Here is a 16,887-nt window from a genome sequence, read left to right on the forward strand (position 1 = left end):
TCCCTCCCCCCCTCCCCCCCCCCCCGCGCCCCACCCCCGCGCCATGCCCCCACATCCAGCCCCCACGTCCAGGCCCCCACATCCAGCCCCCACGTCCAGGCCTCCCATCCAGGCCCCCACCCGCCCTGATGGCCCGCCTGTGCCCACCTCCCCGCAGACACCCTCTGTTTGGTCGCAACGTGCCCCTGTCCAGCGGCTCGGGCTTCATCATGTCAGAGGCCGGCTTGATCATCACCAATGCCCACGTGGTGTCCAGCACCAACACTGTCTCCGGCCGGCAGCAGCTCAAGGTGCAGCTGCAGAACGGTGACAGCTACGAGGCCACCATCAAGGACATTGACAAGAAGTCGGACATCGCCACCATCAAGATCCACCCCAAAGTGAGTGGGCGGGCAGGGGGGCACCTTCCCAGACCCCAGAGCTCGGAGCGGCGCTGGCCCGACCTTCCTGCAGGGCACTTGGAGGAACCGAGGCCCGGGGAGCACCCGGCAATTTGCTTCTAGTCACGGGTCAAGTCAGACTAGAACCGGGGTCTGCAGACCCCCGCGCGCCGTGCTTCCCCGAGCTGCCAGGCGCGGAGCTAGGCTGCCGTCCCCCCGCCATTCCCGCAGGGAGGCCCTCCAAGGCCCAGGGACGGTCCCAGTGTCCCTCCCGGGCTGACTCCAGATGTAGCTGTCCCTGTGTAGCCGACAGAAGCTGTGGGGAGCCCTGGGACATATGCCCTAGTCCCTCCACGTGCGGTCCCCCCAGCTGGCTGGACAGCCCACAGCGGAGCCACCACCCCCCCTCAGTGCCAGCAACTGTGTGCAGGAGGTCCCCCACGGCCCTTGGCAGAAGGGGTGTCAGTGTCCTGCTATTTCAGAGGGGAAACTGAGGCTCAGAGAGGTTAGGCCATTGCCCAAGATCATGCTGACCTGGGGCAGGGCTGGTCCAGGGTCGTGGTCAGGACTGTCAGTGAGGGCCGCTGTGGGACACCCCTGCTGTGAGGTCGGCGACCCGTGGGGCCATCTGTGCCGGTGAGTCTGGCTTGGCTGACCTTGAATCTGGTTTCTGCTCTTTCTGAACGAAAGTGTACAGTTTGGGCGATAATGAGTCTTTTGTGAGGAGGTTCCTTCCTGCCCCATCAAGGGAGAAGAGATTTACCCTAACGTGGGTAAATCTGACCCTTTGATGGCAGTTACGGAGCCTGGGCACGCCACGTCCATTCCAAAGATGAGGACACTCAGGCCGGTGGGGGAGCAGGGGGTGTGCTCAAGGGCAGAGATTGGCAGCGTTTGTGGTGAGGCTCCAAGTAGTAAATACTCCTGGGCTTTGTGGGGCCTGCGCTCTCTGTGGACACCTCCCAACTCTGCAGCAGCCGCAGGTGATACAAACACGTGGCTGGGTTCCAATAAAACTTTATTTACAAAAACAGCCTGAGGGCCACAGTGTGCAGCCCCCCGCCAAGGACCCCCACAGGACGATGCAGAGCCAGCCTGGACCCCGGGTCTGGCTGCCGCTGGGTCTCTCCCATTCCTGGGGCTGTGGCTGAATCCTAGGGCGGGGCACACCCTGGCGGCCCTTGGTGGCCGCAGGTGCTGGTGGAATCGGTAAGGCCCATGTACACTGGTGCCTGCAGGCACGATCAGCACCCACCGCTTCTCCTCGACAGCAGGAACTGCCTCTCAGCTCCTGAGTCCTGTGCGTGGGAACTCCCCCAGCTTTGGGGAGAGCTGCTGCCCCAGGCCACTCAGGCGCAGTGAGGAAGAGCATCCCCTAGGCCTGGGCATTGTCATCCCTCCCTGTGGCCGGCCAGTGATGGAAGTGTCATCCCTGTGGGTCCTTACGCTCCGCCTGGGACTCTCTGTGCCAGGACCCCCGCCCTCCCACCAGATGGAATCGGGCAGTCGGAGGGTCGGAGGTGTGCGGTCCTTGTCCAGAGCCAGTGTGAGGCCCCTGTGATGGGGGCACGATGGTCACCAGCACCTTCTTATAAAGCTTTGTGTCTGCAAGTCATTCCAGACCCCAGGAGCGTGCAGAGGTGGTGCCCCATACCTGGCCGCCCCAGTGGTGGCGTCAGATGGAAGTGGTACGACACCAAATCCCCAGATTGACGGGGGTGCTGGCGAGAGCGCCTCGGCTCCCGTCGATGTCAGAGACACCGGTGCGTCCACTCAGCACCTTAACCAGGGCTCGGGACTCTCTGCAGCATCCAGACCATGGAGGCAAACCCAACACGGCCAGCTCCCAGAGCTCCCAGTCTAGCTGCAGAGTGGACAGACAGGCTCCGCTGGCTCCATGTGGAAATGGAGCGAGCAGGTGTCTCGGTGTGCAGAGGGTGATGGCAGAGCTTGGCTAAGTCACTTTATTGCTCTGGGCCTCAGTTTCCCTGTGTGTCTATACTGGGAGATCAGGTTGAGCTGGATCAAGGATTCCAACAGTAGGGTTCCGGGTCCTCACCTGGACTCCAGGCTTCCCACAAGCCTCTTGGTCGTATGCGTCATCAGTTTGCGTGTGATGCATTTTGGATGGTATTCATAGCTCCTATCAGATTTCAGAGGGACCTGTGACCATCGAACCTCTGGGCTCCAGGACCTCAGAGGCCATGGCTGGCTGGACCTTCTGTGCATCCTCCCTGTGTGTGACCCCTGCAGCCGCCTGGGGAAACCCGTGGTTGGTCGGAGAGCAGCTGAGCCTCTGTTGCAAGAACTCCAGCCTGAGTCTCTCCTACTACGGGTCAGCTGGAGTCCAGCTTGGCCTCTGTCTGAGTTGGCGACTTGCCTTGGCCTTCGCCCCTGACAGCTCTATCCAGCTGCTCCTGCCTTCCTGGGACCACCCCGCTGGGGGCCTGGCCTTGATCTGGCTCCGGTCCCACCAAAGGCAGATGGCTGAGCCTCCCTTCCCGTGTCCCCCCTCCAGAAAAAGCTGCCGGCCCTGCTACTGGGCCGCTCGGCAGACCTGCGGCCTGGTGAGTTCGTGGTGGCCATCGGCAGCCCCTTTGCCCTGCAGAACACTGTGACCACGGGCATCGTCAGCACGGCCCAGCGGGACGGCAAGGAGCTGGGCCTCCGGGACTCGGACATGGACTACATCCAGACAGATGCCATCATCAACGTGAGTCCCTGTCCCCAGAGCTCACCCCATCACTGAGCACATCTGCTTGCTAGAAAGTTCCTTCTTTACGCTCAACGGAGCTTGGAGTCCCTGTGACTTCTGCACCTGGGTGCTGGGTCCGCCCTGGGGGTTAGAAGCTGCTGCCCTGAGCTGGGACAGACCTTCAGAGATGCAGAGAGTCTCTGCCCAAGTCACCCCCCCCCCAGCATTCCTTTTGTCGCGGTTAGTATTGTTACTGTAGCTGAGGGCACCTTTCACGCTCACAGAGCGCCCACATTTCTGGGTCTGCCGTGGTTCGGGCTCTTCTGGAAATGTGAGCCTTCGTAGAGACCCCTCGCAGCCGGTGGGATGTAACCGAGCCGTGGAGCGAGCCTGGAGGCAGCCTGTGTGTCTGTGTGGGGCTCATGGGTTATCTGAGAGCCGTCTACGTGGCCTCTGGGGTCCAGGCTCCCTTACCTGTGAAATGGGGGTGCAGTGAGGCCTTTCAATGCCGTTGAGGGTGAAATTCGATGACCCATCTCTGGGCTGGTTGGAACAAGGGTCGGAAGACAGAGCTTCGGGGGCCCTCGGGCGGGCTCAGGGCTGAGCTCACGTCGCGTTTCCTCCCCTTGCAGTACGGGAACTCCGGGGGACCACTGGTGAACCTGGTAAGTGACCCCAAGGGCAGAGGTCTCTAGTTTTCTGGGGCTCTGCTCACATGGCAGTACAGCCTCAAGGCGGGGAGGGAACCCCAAAGATGGGCCTTGAATCTTCACACCCGACCGCGAGGCCGGAGGTCCGGGAGGAGGACATGACCCCAAGCACATGCCGCCCTGGGCCCCCTTCCCCCCGTACACCCCAGAGATGCTGGGCTGTCTGAGGAATGAGGATGACCCGGAACAGTGGCCAGGCAGGGCCATGTGCCCAGCAAGGACCTGGGGCAGGGGAGACACAGGTCAGGGGTGCTCACTGCTCTGGGCCCCCCATCTTTGTGTTTACATGTGAGGTGAGGGGGCATCCTTGTCCTTTCCCCGTCCTCTTGGGTCCCCCCCACCCCACGTCTGTCCTGGGCCCCAGATTCAGGCTCATTCTCATCCCAGGTGAGATTTCTAGAATAAACCAGGAGTCAGAAATCAGTTCAGCTCCTGGGCCCCAAAGTATCGGGTGCTGTCCCCACCCCGGGAGCGCCCGTCCATGCTGCAGCGTGTCAGACATGAGCACGCCCGTGTGACATGAGGAACAGTGAGGGGACTCTGGAGGAATCGCAGGCAGGGAGGGCTTCCTGGAGGCGGGAGTATCTCATCTGGGCCTTGGAGACTGTGGGTTGGGGGTTGAGGGGACATGCAGGAGAAAGCTAGTCCGGGGAGAAGGCACAGCACGAGCGGGAGGGCTCAGAGGGAGCTTCACCCTGCGCCCAAGCAGCCCCGCAGGCGTGCACCGGGACCTGAGCCCCAGCACGGGCGTTCACAAAAGCTCATGCGCGCGGGCTTTATGCTGGAGGTGGGAAAAGCAGGGGTATGTGCCAGGCTGGGAGGAGGAGCGCCTTCCTGGGAGGGTGTCAAGAACGAGGTGTCTGGTGACCCAGGCCGTAGCCTTGAGGGGGTGCAGGGCAGGGGCGGGGTGGGAGGCCAGCTCCCGGGGGACAGACAGGGTGGGTGGGTGCTGGGGAGCTGCCCAGGTCACATGCCCCCAGCCCCACTTCTAGAAGCACTGGGGAGAGAGGTTCCGGTCCCAGAGGCCTCGTCACGCCCTCTCCGGGCTTCAGCCCCTCTGGATGCTGCCGGGGTGGGTGTGTCCTCCTCGGTGGGCACTGCCTGAGGGGCAGATCTGAGCTAGGGAGAGGAGGGGTGGGTTTGGAGGGAGAGGTGGGGGGGTCCCTGACCCGGAGGTGAACCCCAGAGGGCCTTTCCAAGACAGCTTGGGACTGTCCTGGGAGCCTCAGGGAGGACGCGGTACTTGGTACTCCGGCTCCCGGGTGACCGCCCCTCTGACCACCCTGCCCAGGACGGCGAGGTCATTGGCATCAACACACTCAAGGTGGCAGCCGGCATCTCCTTCGCCATCCCCTCGGACCGCATCACGCGCTTCCTCACGGAGTTCCAGGACAAGCATGTCAAAGGTACAGCGTTGCCCTGGGGGCTGCTGAGGCAGGGGACCCCGTCCTTCCCTGCTCACCTCGTGCCCATCCTGAAGTTCCCAGAACCCCGCACTCCTCAGCTGTGGCCTCTGTCTTCCTCCCCTTACCTCATGGTCATGTGAACCCCCGCCCCTCCCAATGCTCCCCTTCTGGCGGGGGGTGTCCCCCACCCACCTCCCACCTCCCATCTCCCACCTCCAGCAGCCTGGGCCACCAGGCTCCCCTTCTCTGGGCTGCTGTAGACAGAACTGCTCTTTCCTTTCTTCCTCCCTCCCTCCCTCCCTCCCTCCCTCCCTCCTTCTTTCCTCCCTTCCACCCATCCACCCACCCTTCCTTCCATCCACTCACACACACACCCACCTATCTACCTATCTGCTCTTTTATCCACTCCTACCCAGCCATCCACCTATCTACCCTCCCTCCCTCCCATCTGCTCATCCCTAAGGACTCCCTCTTTTAGCCTTGGTCATGTAGCCTGTCCAGGAGGGTATTCTCTACTCCAGGGGAGCAGAGCCCAAGCCCCAGATCCTTGGAAGGCATCTTCCTCTCAGCCCCATCTCCCCATCTCCACAGGGGTGTCCAGCTCTCCCTACCCACACCTGGATGGCCATGAGCACCCACCTGGGGGAGGCCTTGGCCAGGCACAGCTTACTCTCCCCAGTGAGGGCCTGCCCATCACCTTCTTAAAGTTGGTGGTCGTAGCTGCCTTCCAAAGGAGGGTCCTACATCTCCTGATCTCAGGAATTTCCTGGTGCCCTCCACTTTCCCGCCTCTCATTTTAGCCCAGGTGAATGTCTCCTGCCATTCTGTCTCCTATGCCCACCTGGCCAATGCCCAGACCTGCGTTGACCCCACTACTCACACCTTCAAATTGCTTCCATGTCTCCTCCCAGCCCCCTCACCAGCAGTTCATTGAGAGCAGGGGGCTTCCTCATGCTTGCCTGATCCTCCACAATCCCACCAGCCAAGCACACGGAGCCCAGTGCAGCCAAGACCAGTGCCATGAGGACTGGTCATGCGAAGAACCACTGTTGAGGACTCCATTGGGTTCATCGGGGTCCCTCATGTGAAGATGGCCTGGAGCCAGGGTAGAGCCAGTCTTCCCTGAAGAAGCTCAACGCTTCTTCTATTGGACAGGGGGGCATCAACCCCACATCTTTTCTCCTTGGCTGCTAGGAAGCTCAGAACTTAACCCAGGGTTGCACCTTCATACCTGTCATAGCCTTGGTGCTTTCTCTAATAAATGAGCTTTTCTAGTGTAATTATCCTTTGCTCCACGGGTGCCTTTCACTTTAGCTCCCTTCCTGGAAATCGGTGGATCTGCATTTTGCAGACTGAGCTGTCAGGTGACTGTTAGAAAGATCGGATGATAGCAGTCTCTCGCTTCTTGCCTCACTTCCTCTCCTCTCTCGGAACCCACCAGGGGCCGGCAGGGTCTGTTCCTTTTGTGGTGCAGAGACCATCCCTGTCAGTGCTGACCTCACCCCAGATACCCTGGGAAACTCTCAGGCCCTGTCCCCAGAGCTGTCACCTCCCTCAGGACATGTGGACTCATCAGAAAGCCCAACAAATCTTAGCTGGATGACTGAATATTTAAAGCCCTTCTGAAGTTGACTGGTGTTTACTCCTGCTTTTTTGTCTTAATAAAATTATCAAAATACTTAAACCCAGTTAATCTAAAGTTCTTTAAAACAAGACATCCTTAAATTAAACCAAGGAGACATTACAGTGCATTTCTTGTTCCTGTCTAGGTATGGGGTACAGAGGCCTCTGGGGGGCTCTCAAGGGAAGAGGGGCCACCATGCTGGTCCAAGGGAACCTCAGCTTCAGGCCGCAGGAGAGTCTGGGGGCTCAGCCAGGTTTAGGACTAGAGTGTACCCCCGGGGGTGTTTGGGTCAGTGGGGCTGGGTGGCTATGGATGTCTGGCCCTCTGTGAACTGTGGGGTCCCATCCAGCCTGGGGAGTGGAAACGTCACTCGTCTCCTGCCCCGGGGCTCTCTCTGGCCTGTGCGCCCCGGGAGAGCTGCAGGGAGGCGCTGGGGTTCCGGCAAGAAGAGACTGGAATGCACATTCCCTGGCCTCCAGGTCACAGGCAGACTAGGGAGGGACACCTGTGGGCTAGAGTGTTTCCCCCCAGGCCGGGAGGCAGCAGCCGGAGGCAAGGGTGTGACGGGGCAGCACCTGTGCTCTGCAGCCCATTGTGCCTTCTCCAAGGTCCCCGAGGCTTTAGTGTCCCCGAAACCTGAGCTCAGCTCTCTGCATCCCGCGGCTAGGACCGGTGCTCAGCGCTCAGGGCTGCAGCGTGAGGCTCCGGCCAGAGGGGCCCATAGCGCATGTGCGCCTGCGCGGAGCCTGGACTCCCCTGGGCCGAGGCCGAGCGCGCGGCAGCCGGGAGCCTTTACTCTAGCGGGGGCGGCGGGCCGCGGCAGGCGGCCTCGGGTGCTGGGCGGGGAGTCCGCTGCGGGAAACTAGCAGGGGCCGAGGCCAGGGTGACGGCGGCTGCAGGGTGAGGCCTGGTTGGGTCCGGGTCAGTGTTGAACTTGGAGCCAACAGGGCTTGCTGGAAGGAGGGATGCAGAGTGTGAGCGAGGCGGAGGGGCAGCTCCTGGAATGGGGGTTCAGGGGGCAAATCAGGGGTCAGCCCTGATGCCTGCAAAGCCCCAGGCCTGAGCTTCTCTCTGGCTTGGTTTGGGGTTTTGTTGAGGTGAAACTCCCGTTGCGTACAGCGAACCCCTTTGAGTACCCCGTCCAGCGGCATTAGTGCCCTTGCAGTGTGGGGGGCTGCCAGTCTCTGAAGGGAGTGATCGGTACCCAGAGCCAGCTCTCTTCCCCCTTCTCCTCCCTCTCCTCTGTCCCCGAACCCCCTCCCCTCTCCTCCTCCCCCTCCCTACCATTTCATCTCCTTCACTGGCTTTCTTGCCTCACGTGGGTCCAGAGTGTTTCCACGGCCTGTGTAGTAGGAAACAAAGTCGGGACTTCAGCCCACCTCCCTGTTCCCAGCACAGTGCACGGGACCCTCTGCATCTGGGTGATCTCCCTGTGAAGGAGGAGACACAGGGTTGTCTGCTGACCCCCAAACTCAATCAGGCCACCCCGCACCAGCCCCACCGGCCAGGGTTTCTGGAGAAGCTGCACTGGCTGAGCCTGCTGGCTCTAGGGTGGGCAGTGGGCTTCCAACCAAGGTCTCTAACCGGATGGCCTCTGTCTCTGGGGGGACAGGGCCGCCCCTCTGCCCAGCCAGGATGCTGCTCACGCGCAAGCACGGGAAGTTCAGGCTCCTTCCTGTTTTGAAGCATGACCTTGGGGTTCTGAGCGATGCTGAGGAGGGGCCAGCACCCATGTCAGGAGCAGGATGGAGGGCCTAGGCCTCTGCCAGGCCTTTCTCCTAGCTCTGGGGACCTCACCCCACCTATGGATGGAAATGCCATCTAGGGAGTGACTCCCAGATTTCCATCACCAGCCTGGCCCCATCGTGGAGCACTGCACTGGGATGAGCAGCTGCCCTTGCCCCACAGACGCTTCCCAGCCGAGGGGTCCTTTCAAAACGTAGAGCAGACCACGTAGGGCAGATCACACTCTGCTCCAAAGTGTCCCGGGGCTGCACTTGCTGGGGGTAAACACCAAAGCCACAGGCCCAGCAGAGCCATGGGCCAGCCCCCCGCCCCCGCCCTGCGAAAATGTTAGTTGAGATATTTTGCCCACTTTAAAAAGTTGGGTTTTTTGTGTTCTTACTAGGTTTTGAGAGGGGTCTGGGTGCATTCTGGATGGGAGCCTTTGTCAGAGAGACGAGCTGCAAATGTCTCCTCCCGCAGCTTAACTTTTCATTCCCCTGACGGCACCTTCAAAGAGTGGGCGTTTTATCAATTTTTATGAAGTCTCATTTGCCAATTTTTTTTCAATGGATCGTTGCATGTGGAATTGTATCTAAGAAATCTTTGCTAACCAAACGTCAGGGATATCTTCTCCTACATTTTCTTCTAGCAGTTTACTTTCTGAAGTCTTTGAGTTAGGATGATGATGCAATTTGAATTAATTTTTTAAAAGAGTGCAAAGTATGAATCAAAGTTCTTTTTTTTTTCCCCCGCTTTGGAGAGTCAGTTGTCCCGACATCGTGTGTTTTTCTCCGCTGAATGGCCTTTACTCCTTTGTCAAAAATAAAATGAGCCCATTCTGTCCCACTTGTCTGTCTGTCCTGATTACCGCAGCTCTGCTATGTCTTCAAGTCAGGCAATGCTAGCCCTCCGGCTTTGTCCCGCCTCCAACATCATTCTGGTTTTGCGGGATCCTTTGCATTTCCACATGGATTTTAGAATCAGCTTGTCAATTCATGATTTCAATTTCAGTTGTTTCAATTGTTTCAATGTTAAAGTTCAATTTCCGATTGTTCGTTACCAGAATATACAAGTAATGTTGATTTCGTATTTCGTTGATTAATCATGAGAGATCCCGTGACCTTCACAGCTTATGCTGGTAGGACTTTCTGTGGGTTCCATCAGCTTTCCACACAGATGATTCTGCAGTCTGTGCACAGAGTCAGTTTGGCTTCTTTCCAGCGTGGATGCCTTTTCTTTTGTTTTTGCCTGGCTGGAGCCTCCATAAGATATTGAATAAGTGGTGAGAGTGGATGGGGTGGCATCATTCCTGCCCTTGGGGAGAAGTCTCTATCTCTCACCAGCAAGGAGGATGCTCACTCAACGTCTCTTGCAGGCATTCTTCATCAGGTGGAAAAAGTTCCCTTGAGTTCGTAGGTTTTTTTAGGAACAGATGTTAGAAGATTTTGTCAGACACCTTTTCTGCACCTTTTGAGATGGCGACTTTCCTTTGTAGTCTGTTCATGTGGTAAATTTTATTGGCTGATTTTTGAATGGTAAACCATCCTTGCATTCCTGGGATAAAGCTCCCTCAGTCATGATGCATTATCCTTGGGATATGTTGTTGGATTTGATTTGCGGAAAATGTCTGAGGGTTTTTTGCAGCCGTCTTTGTGAGGTGTATTGGTCTAGTTTTCTCTCCTGATTTTGGCGTCAGGATGATGGTTGGGAAATTTTTAGGAAGAACACTCCTCCTGTGCATCTTGTCTGTCCTCAGTTTCTCTGCTATGACACTGCTTCACTTCTGACACCCTAGTGACCAAATGCAAGGGGCTTCCCCACACCAGCTGGCTGTCCTACCGTTTCACCCAAGTCTAACACTGTCTACATGGAGGTAGTGTCAGAACCCACGGTTAAGGTCGCACAAGACCGCCCCCCCACTTCAGATGCCAATCACAAGTCCAGCCTGTCACCTGTGCTTCTGACCCACCAGCTAGAGATTGGGGGTTCCCACGGCCCCCTCCTTGGGTTTGATCATTTGCTGGAGCAGCTCACAGAGCTCAGGAAAGCAGTTTACTGGCTAGATGTCCAGTTTGTGTATAAAGAGGTATGATTCAAGAACAACAACTGGAGAGAAGCACAGGGTAGGTCTGGGAAAGGACACGGAGCACCTCCACATCCACCGACCTGGAAGCTCTCTGATCCCCGCTCTTGGGGTTGTATAGAGTCTTCATCATGTAGGCACAATTAGTTCAAATCACTACCATTGGTGATTATTTGCACGTCCAGCCCCTTACTTCTCCCCAGAAGGGGTGTGGAGGTTGGGGCTGAAAGTTCAACCCCCTAATCACATTGTAGGTTTCCTGGCAACCAGACCCATCCTTAGGGGCTTCTCAAAACCACCTCAGTAACATACACTTGGGAGTGGTTGAAAGGGGCTTCTTGTAAGAGTAACAGAAGACATCCTTCACACATGTATCACCATGAGGCTATTTCAGGGGCTGGCAGCAAAAAGATGTTCCCAGAGTGCTTGTCACAGGGAATTACAGAAGTTTTAGGGGCCATGTGCTGGGAACCATAAGCAAAAACCAAAACACATATTTCTTATAAATCACAACATCCCAGAGGTGTTCACTCATTTTCAGTTTTCTAGAAGAGTTTCTGCAGAGTTGATACTATTTTTTTCCTAAACATTAGGTAGAATTGTCCTGTGGGACCATCTGGCCCTGATGTTTTCCTTGTAGGAAGATTTTTAACTACAAAATAAAGGCAGGGCTACTGTGGTTATGTGCTTCTTCTTGAGTGAGATCTGGCAGTTTGGAAACTTCAAGAAATGTATGCATTGTATCTCAGTTGTCAAATGTGTTGGCATCCAGTTGTTCATAATTACATCTTACTACCCTTTCAATACTGTAGGGTCTGTGGTGATGTCCCTTCTCCCATGCCTGATCCTGATACGGGTAATTGTCTTGTCTTTTTCTTTTTTCTTCTTCTGGCTGATAAGTCTGGCTGAAAGCTTATGGATTTTATTGATCTCCAAGAATAAGCTTTTGCTCTTCATTTATTTTCTGTATTGAATTTCTGTTTTCTATCTCACTGATTTCTAGTCTTTATTATTCCCTTTCTTCCTCTTACATTGGGTTTCATTTGGTCTTCTCTTTCTAGTTCTCAGGGTGAAAGCTAAGATCAGTGATGTGAGACCTTTCTTCTTCTCTGATATTGGCACTCTGGTACTATTCATTTCCCCCGTGTACCAATTCACCTGTGCCTCACAGCTGTTGATACGTCATTTTCCCATTTTTATTGGTTTTAAATACTTTCCTTTTTGATTTCTTATTTGAAGATGAGGAATTCAGAAGTGTGTTATTTAGTTTCTAAGTTGTTGGAAATCTTCTAGATACCCTTCTATTACCGATTTCTACTTTAATTCCATTGTGGTCAGAGAGCATGTTTTTATAAGACACTTTAATTGTACTGAGACTTGTTTTATGGTTCCAAATAGGTAAATGCTATTTCTGGGGTTAAGTGACTTTTTAAGTCACAGGCTGGCGCAGCCTTGGCAAGTTGTGTGTTTAAGTCTCCAACGGGAGGGCCTGGCACATGGCTAGTGCTCACTGGGCATTATAGGCTAATGTTATAATTTATGGGGAAGGCAGGAGAAGGTAACAAGTTCAGATCTGAGCAGGCAAGTTTGGGGAGCCTGTGAGATGGAGGCTGGAGAGGAGAGCCCCACTGGCCATTGGGGTTTGGGTGTGGGGCTCAGCAGCCAAGCAGCTGTGGGAGCTGATGTGGTTGCATGGGGCCTGAGAGCAAGGGTGAGCCTGAAGTTACCAGACTAGGCAGGACATCTCCCAGCCCCTCAACAGCAGCCTGGAGGATAGAGGCAGCTCTAGCCTGTGACCACGTGGGATGGATCCTGCTGCTTTTTGCTCCTGGGGGGAATTTCGGCCCCACATGGCTCTTCAAGGAGGGCAGAGGCTTTCATAGTGGCTCTAATGGAGTCCTGTCCTATTTTGTTCCCAGACTGGAAGAAGCGATTCATTGGCATACGGATGCGGACCATCACACCGAGGTGAGTGTCTGAGGATGCAACCCTGCTACCCCTCCATCCTCATCCCTCTCCTCAGCTCTCCTCCAAGACCCTGCCCAGCTGTATCTGGCCACCTGCAGGTGTTCCCGAGGGCCAGACACTCAGACTCCCAAGCCTCTGCTCAGGCCAGCCCTCTGCCTACAATGCCTTTTCCCCCTTTGTCTGATTGGTTCCTTCAGCTCCCTCAGGACTCCATTCAGGTGCCCCCTCCTCCAGGAAGAAAGCTTCTATGGCTGCCATACAAATTACCACAAACTGGGTGGCTTAAGACAATAGGAATTCATTATCTTGCTGTTCTGGATGCTAGTAGTCCAAAATCAGAGCGTCAGCAGGTCTGTGCTCCCACTGGAGGCTCTGTGGGGAGTTCTTCTTTGCTCTCCCTGCTTCTGGGGGCTCCAGGTGTTTCTTGGCTTGTAGCCACATCACCCCAATCTCTGCCTCCATCTGCAGATTGTGGCCTCCTCTGTGTCCAAATCTCCCTCTTCTTTCTATAAAAACACCAGTCCTTGGATTTAGGTCCCACCCTAAGTCAGGATGACACTACCTAGAGGTTCTTAACCAGTTAGATCTTTAAAGACCCTGTTTGTACAAAAGGTCACATTCTGAGGTTCTGGGTGGGCATGAATTTTGGGGAGACACTGTTCTACTCACCATGCCACTCAAGTGGGGGGAGTTCCACCTTCCCCCCCACCCCGCATAGCTGTGCTTCCTTTGCAAGCATTGCACTGGCCCCATGGGTTGGAATTGCCTGTTTGTGCCCTGCACCCCTCAACTTTGAACCTGAGCTCCTTGGGAGTGAGGACTCTGTCCTGCTCATCGGTATCATGTCTGTAGCAGAGTGGGTGGCTGGAAACACTGATAGTGAAATAAAGGGTGGTGTGTGTAAGGAAAAGGAGAAAGACGGGAAAGGAAGGGAATCAGAGTGAAATATGCAAAATCAAGTCCAAGGATTTGGAGAAGGAGGAGCATTGGGTGCTCTCGGGAAAACTAAGGCATGCTCAACTGATTATACCCTCAAAACTATACAGTCCCTAAAATGATCATTCTTCCCATTTCATTAACTGTTAATCTAGGGATTAAATCTGACAGTCATTTGTAATCAAGACCAATATACCAACTTTTATCTATTAAATGTGTTCTTTCTTTCTGACTTTCATCCATTCATCCATCACACCATTTGTCCATCCATCTATCACACCACCCTTCCATCCATCCATCATCCATCCATCCATCCATCCATCCATCCATCCATCCATCACACCGTCTGTCCAGCCTCTGTCTATCCAGTCCATGACTCACTCATTGCTCATCTTTCATCTATCCATTTATCCATCCTTCCTTCCATCCATCCATCCATCCATCCATCCATTTGTTCATCCATCCTTCTACCTTTCCTTCCTTTCTCTCATCCCTCCTCCCACCCACCCTCCCATCTATCCATCACCCTCCCCTATCCACACTTCTAACCATCCACCTTCAGTAAACTTTCTCTTGAGGATCCCATGTCAAGTGGGGGACACTGAGAAGAACCAGTGACAACCTAGAGTGGTCAGTGGTAGGACAGAGCAGTGTCGGGGTCCAAAGGAGATGCCTCTTCTGGCGTGGGTGGTGGGGGGAGGGAGGGCAGCTTTGTGCCACGGAGGCTCAGAAGAAGTGTGTTCATTGTGGAACTTCCTTTTCAGTTTGGTAGAAGAACTAAAGGCCAGCAACCCAGACTTCCCGTCGGTCAGCAGTGGGATTTATGTGCAAGAGGTTGTCCCAAACTCACCTTCTCAGAGGTAGGCTGCACTACGGGAAGCAGGGACACTGGACAGGAGGCAATCAGACATCCTGGCGGGTGGGGTTGGGTGGGCATGAGGCCTAGGGTGGGCCCACTTCAGTGACCTTGCGTGACCTTGAGCCACCACCACCACCACCCCCGGCACATGACATGGCACAGAAGTGGCAGGTGGGATTCTGGCCTATCGCCTAAGCCAGGGGCAGGCTGGAGAGATGAGGTACCCCTTAGAGCATTGGCAGTGCTCTTCCTCAGCCCACCGTGTCCTCTCCTTTGGGTCTAGAGAGACAGAGTAGTGGAGACCCCCCCAGAGCTCAATCCCCAATCCAGCCCAACTCCCACCAGCTCGGTGGGCGCACTGGGGTCTTCCTGGGCCTGTTTCCTCATCTGCAAAATGGGCACAGTTCGGCCTACTCTTTCTCCCCTGAGGAGGCTTTGTAAAGATCAAATGAGACAAAGCACCGTTTTCTTTGAAACTGCCGAGTACCGGAGAATGGTTGACTGTTTGCAGCGCCGTGAGCTGAGCCAGCCCGTGTAGTGTAGGTGCCTCATGCTTGCACGGCTGATCCAGGCCCCAGAGGGGCTCCAAGCAAGCCCTTCCCTCCTCTACCCCAGGTGTGTGTCTGTACGGTAGGTGGGCTCATTCGATCAGTGGTCTACACAGTAATCCCCGGAGCTGCAGGTCGTGCACAGGGGGTCTGTGAGGGGCGAGGACAGGGTGCGGAGTGGAGAGGAGCCAGGCAGGCAGGCCTCCAGCCCCGCAGGGCCCCCGCCACTGAACAGGACCCCTCTTCCTGTTTTCTGTCATGCTGCTTCAGAGGCTGCGCGGGTGCTTGGTCCACAGCTGGCCTGCAGTAGAACTTGCTGGAACATAGGTCTGTGAAGCTAATGAGTAGCCACCAAACTCAGGCCCCTTATTCAGGGTTTCAGCAGTTACTGGGAGGGACCCCGGGCAGGCCGCCTCAAGAGCCAGAGCGGTGGGCTCAGTGGCAAGGGCGTCTGCTGCTGACCGACACTGCCTCATCAGTCAGCCCTCACTGCAGCCTGGACCTCGTAATCTGCAAGCCTGTTCCCACATGGGACTGCAGATGTGGAAACTGAGGCTCAAAGGGGCCAAGTGCTTGGCCTGCGGCAGCCCAGCCAAAAAGGCTGCAGCCAGAACTTGAACCCAGCCCTTGTAATGTAGAGAAGAAGCAGGCTCACAAAGCACTAGCCCATTGGAGGACATTGGTTTCCATCTGGTGTGAGAACCTTGCGGTCAGGACGCTGTTCTTACCTGTTGAAATGATTTTTCTTAACTGCTGCTGTTTAACCGAATCGTCCCCCGAGCGGGGTCCCAGCCTCACAGGGATGTGCAGTGACTGGGTGTCTCTCCATTGGCAGAGGGGGCATCCAAGATGGCGACATCATCGTCAAGGTCAACGGGCGCCCTCTGGCGGACTCGAGCGAACTGCAGGAGGCCATCCTGACGGAGTCCCCTCTGCTGCTGGAGGTGCGGCGGGGGAATGATGACCTCCTGTTCAGCATTGCGCCCGAGGTGGTCCTGTGAGTGTGGGGCCCCTCCCCATGTTGCCACGTGCCAGAGCCTGCAGCCCGGGACAGGTGCCAGCCGAGAGCTCCCGTCCAGAGCCGCTGACGCGCACAGGGTCAGGACGAAGGACCACGGACGGTCCTCAGCAGGGCCGGTGGCCTCCTTCTGGCCATCCAGGGGCAGAGCCACAGGCAGGGCTTGGCCAGGGACCCACCTCAGCCTTCGGGAAGGTTGACACTCCCACATCACTGTGCCACGGGGGCAGCCAGTGTCCCCCTCGTACAGATGCTCCCGACGGCCACCTTCCAAGTGCCCAGGATATCTAGAACACCCCTCTGGAGTTCCCCACAGGTCCCACCCTCCCTTCTACTCCCCTGCCTTTATACCTGTCCAACCTCTGTCTAAATGCCCAACCTGTGCCTACCCCACCCCCTGCTCCCACTCACCTGCTCAGATCAGTTCCCCAGCCTGTCCTCCCTGACGAAGGTCTCCCAGCCCCTGCCCCAGACACCACAGTGCCCACCACATTGAATGACCAAGGCTGTCGCTCCGCCAGCCTGGAGGACCTGGACAGTGGCCGCGTCTGACCCGCTTGGGGCGTCAAGTGTGGGGACCTGGCCCAGAGCAGGCCCCTAGGGGATGTCCCCTGGTTTCCCAGCCCAACCCTGTGGCTGGTGATGAGGTTCACCTTCCCAGGCGGGAGAGAGACTGGCCAGGAGCAGAGTGTCTGGGAGGCTGCTTGTCCCCCTGGAGGTGACAATGGGCCGGCGGGCAGAAGAAGTGTCCTAATGGGAGGGGTTGCAAGGACTGAGCCGGCTTCGCCTCCCCTGCGCCGTTCTGCACGGGGCCACCGGCTCACAGAATCGGCCCCTAGAGCGGCTGGGGAGCGCACGTGTGTTGAGGTGTATTTGTGAGCTTCGCTGTATAGTGGACCCCCGTTTGCTTGTATTATATGTTTCTCTACTGTGTG

The 16,887-nt window shown here is 56.3% G+C and overlaps 1 protein-coding gene across 1 annotated transcript; it reads left to right on the plus strand.

Moving 5' to 3' along the window:
• The first annotated feature begins 128 nt into the window (after positions 1-128).
• HTRA3 (HtrA serine peptidase 3) lies at positions 129-16,035 on the plus strand. The gene is made up of 7 exons (XM_021677673.2): positions 129-380; positions 2,899-3,093; positions 3,708-3,740; positions 5,077-5,191; positions 12,543-12,591; positions 14,292-14,387; positions 15,770-16,035. The coding sequence occupies exons 1-7, from the start codon at positions 129-131 to the stop codon at positions 15,933-15,935; spliced, it is 906 nt and encodes a 301-aa protein (XP_021533348.2). The 3' UTR covers positions 15,936-16,035.
• Positions 16,036-16,887: the final 852 nt, after the last annotated feature.

Source organism: Neomonachus schauinslandi, chromosome 2 (genome assembly GCF_002201575.2).
Source record: "Neomonachus schauinslandi chromosome 2, ASM220157v2, whole genome shotgun sequence".
In the NCBI taxonomy this organism is placed as follows: Eukaryota; Metazoa; Chordata; class Mammalia; order Carnivora; family Phocidae; genus Neomonachus; species Neomonachus schauinslandi.

Excerpts from the sequence above, each read along its gene's own strand:
- HTRA3 (XM_021677673.2), top strand. The coding sequence starts at position 129 with ATGGCCCGCCTGTGCCCACCTCCCCGCAGACACCCTCTGTTTGGTCGC. Across the intron at positions 381-2,898 it reads CCATCAAGATCCACCCCAAA|AAAAAGCTGCCGGCCCTGCT; the intron begins GTGAGTGGGCGG and ends TCCCCCCTCCAG. Across the intron at positions 14,388-15,769 it reads CCAAACTCACCTTCTCAGAG|AGGGGGCATCCAAGATGGCG; the intron begins GTAGGCTGCACT and ends CTCCATTGGCAG.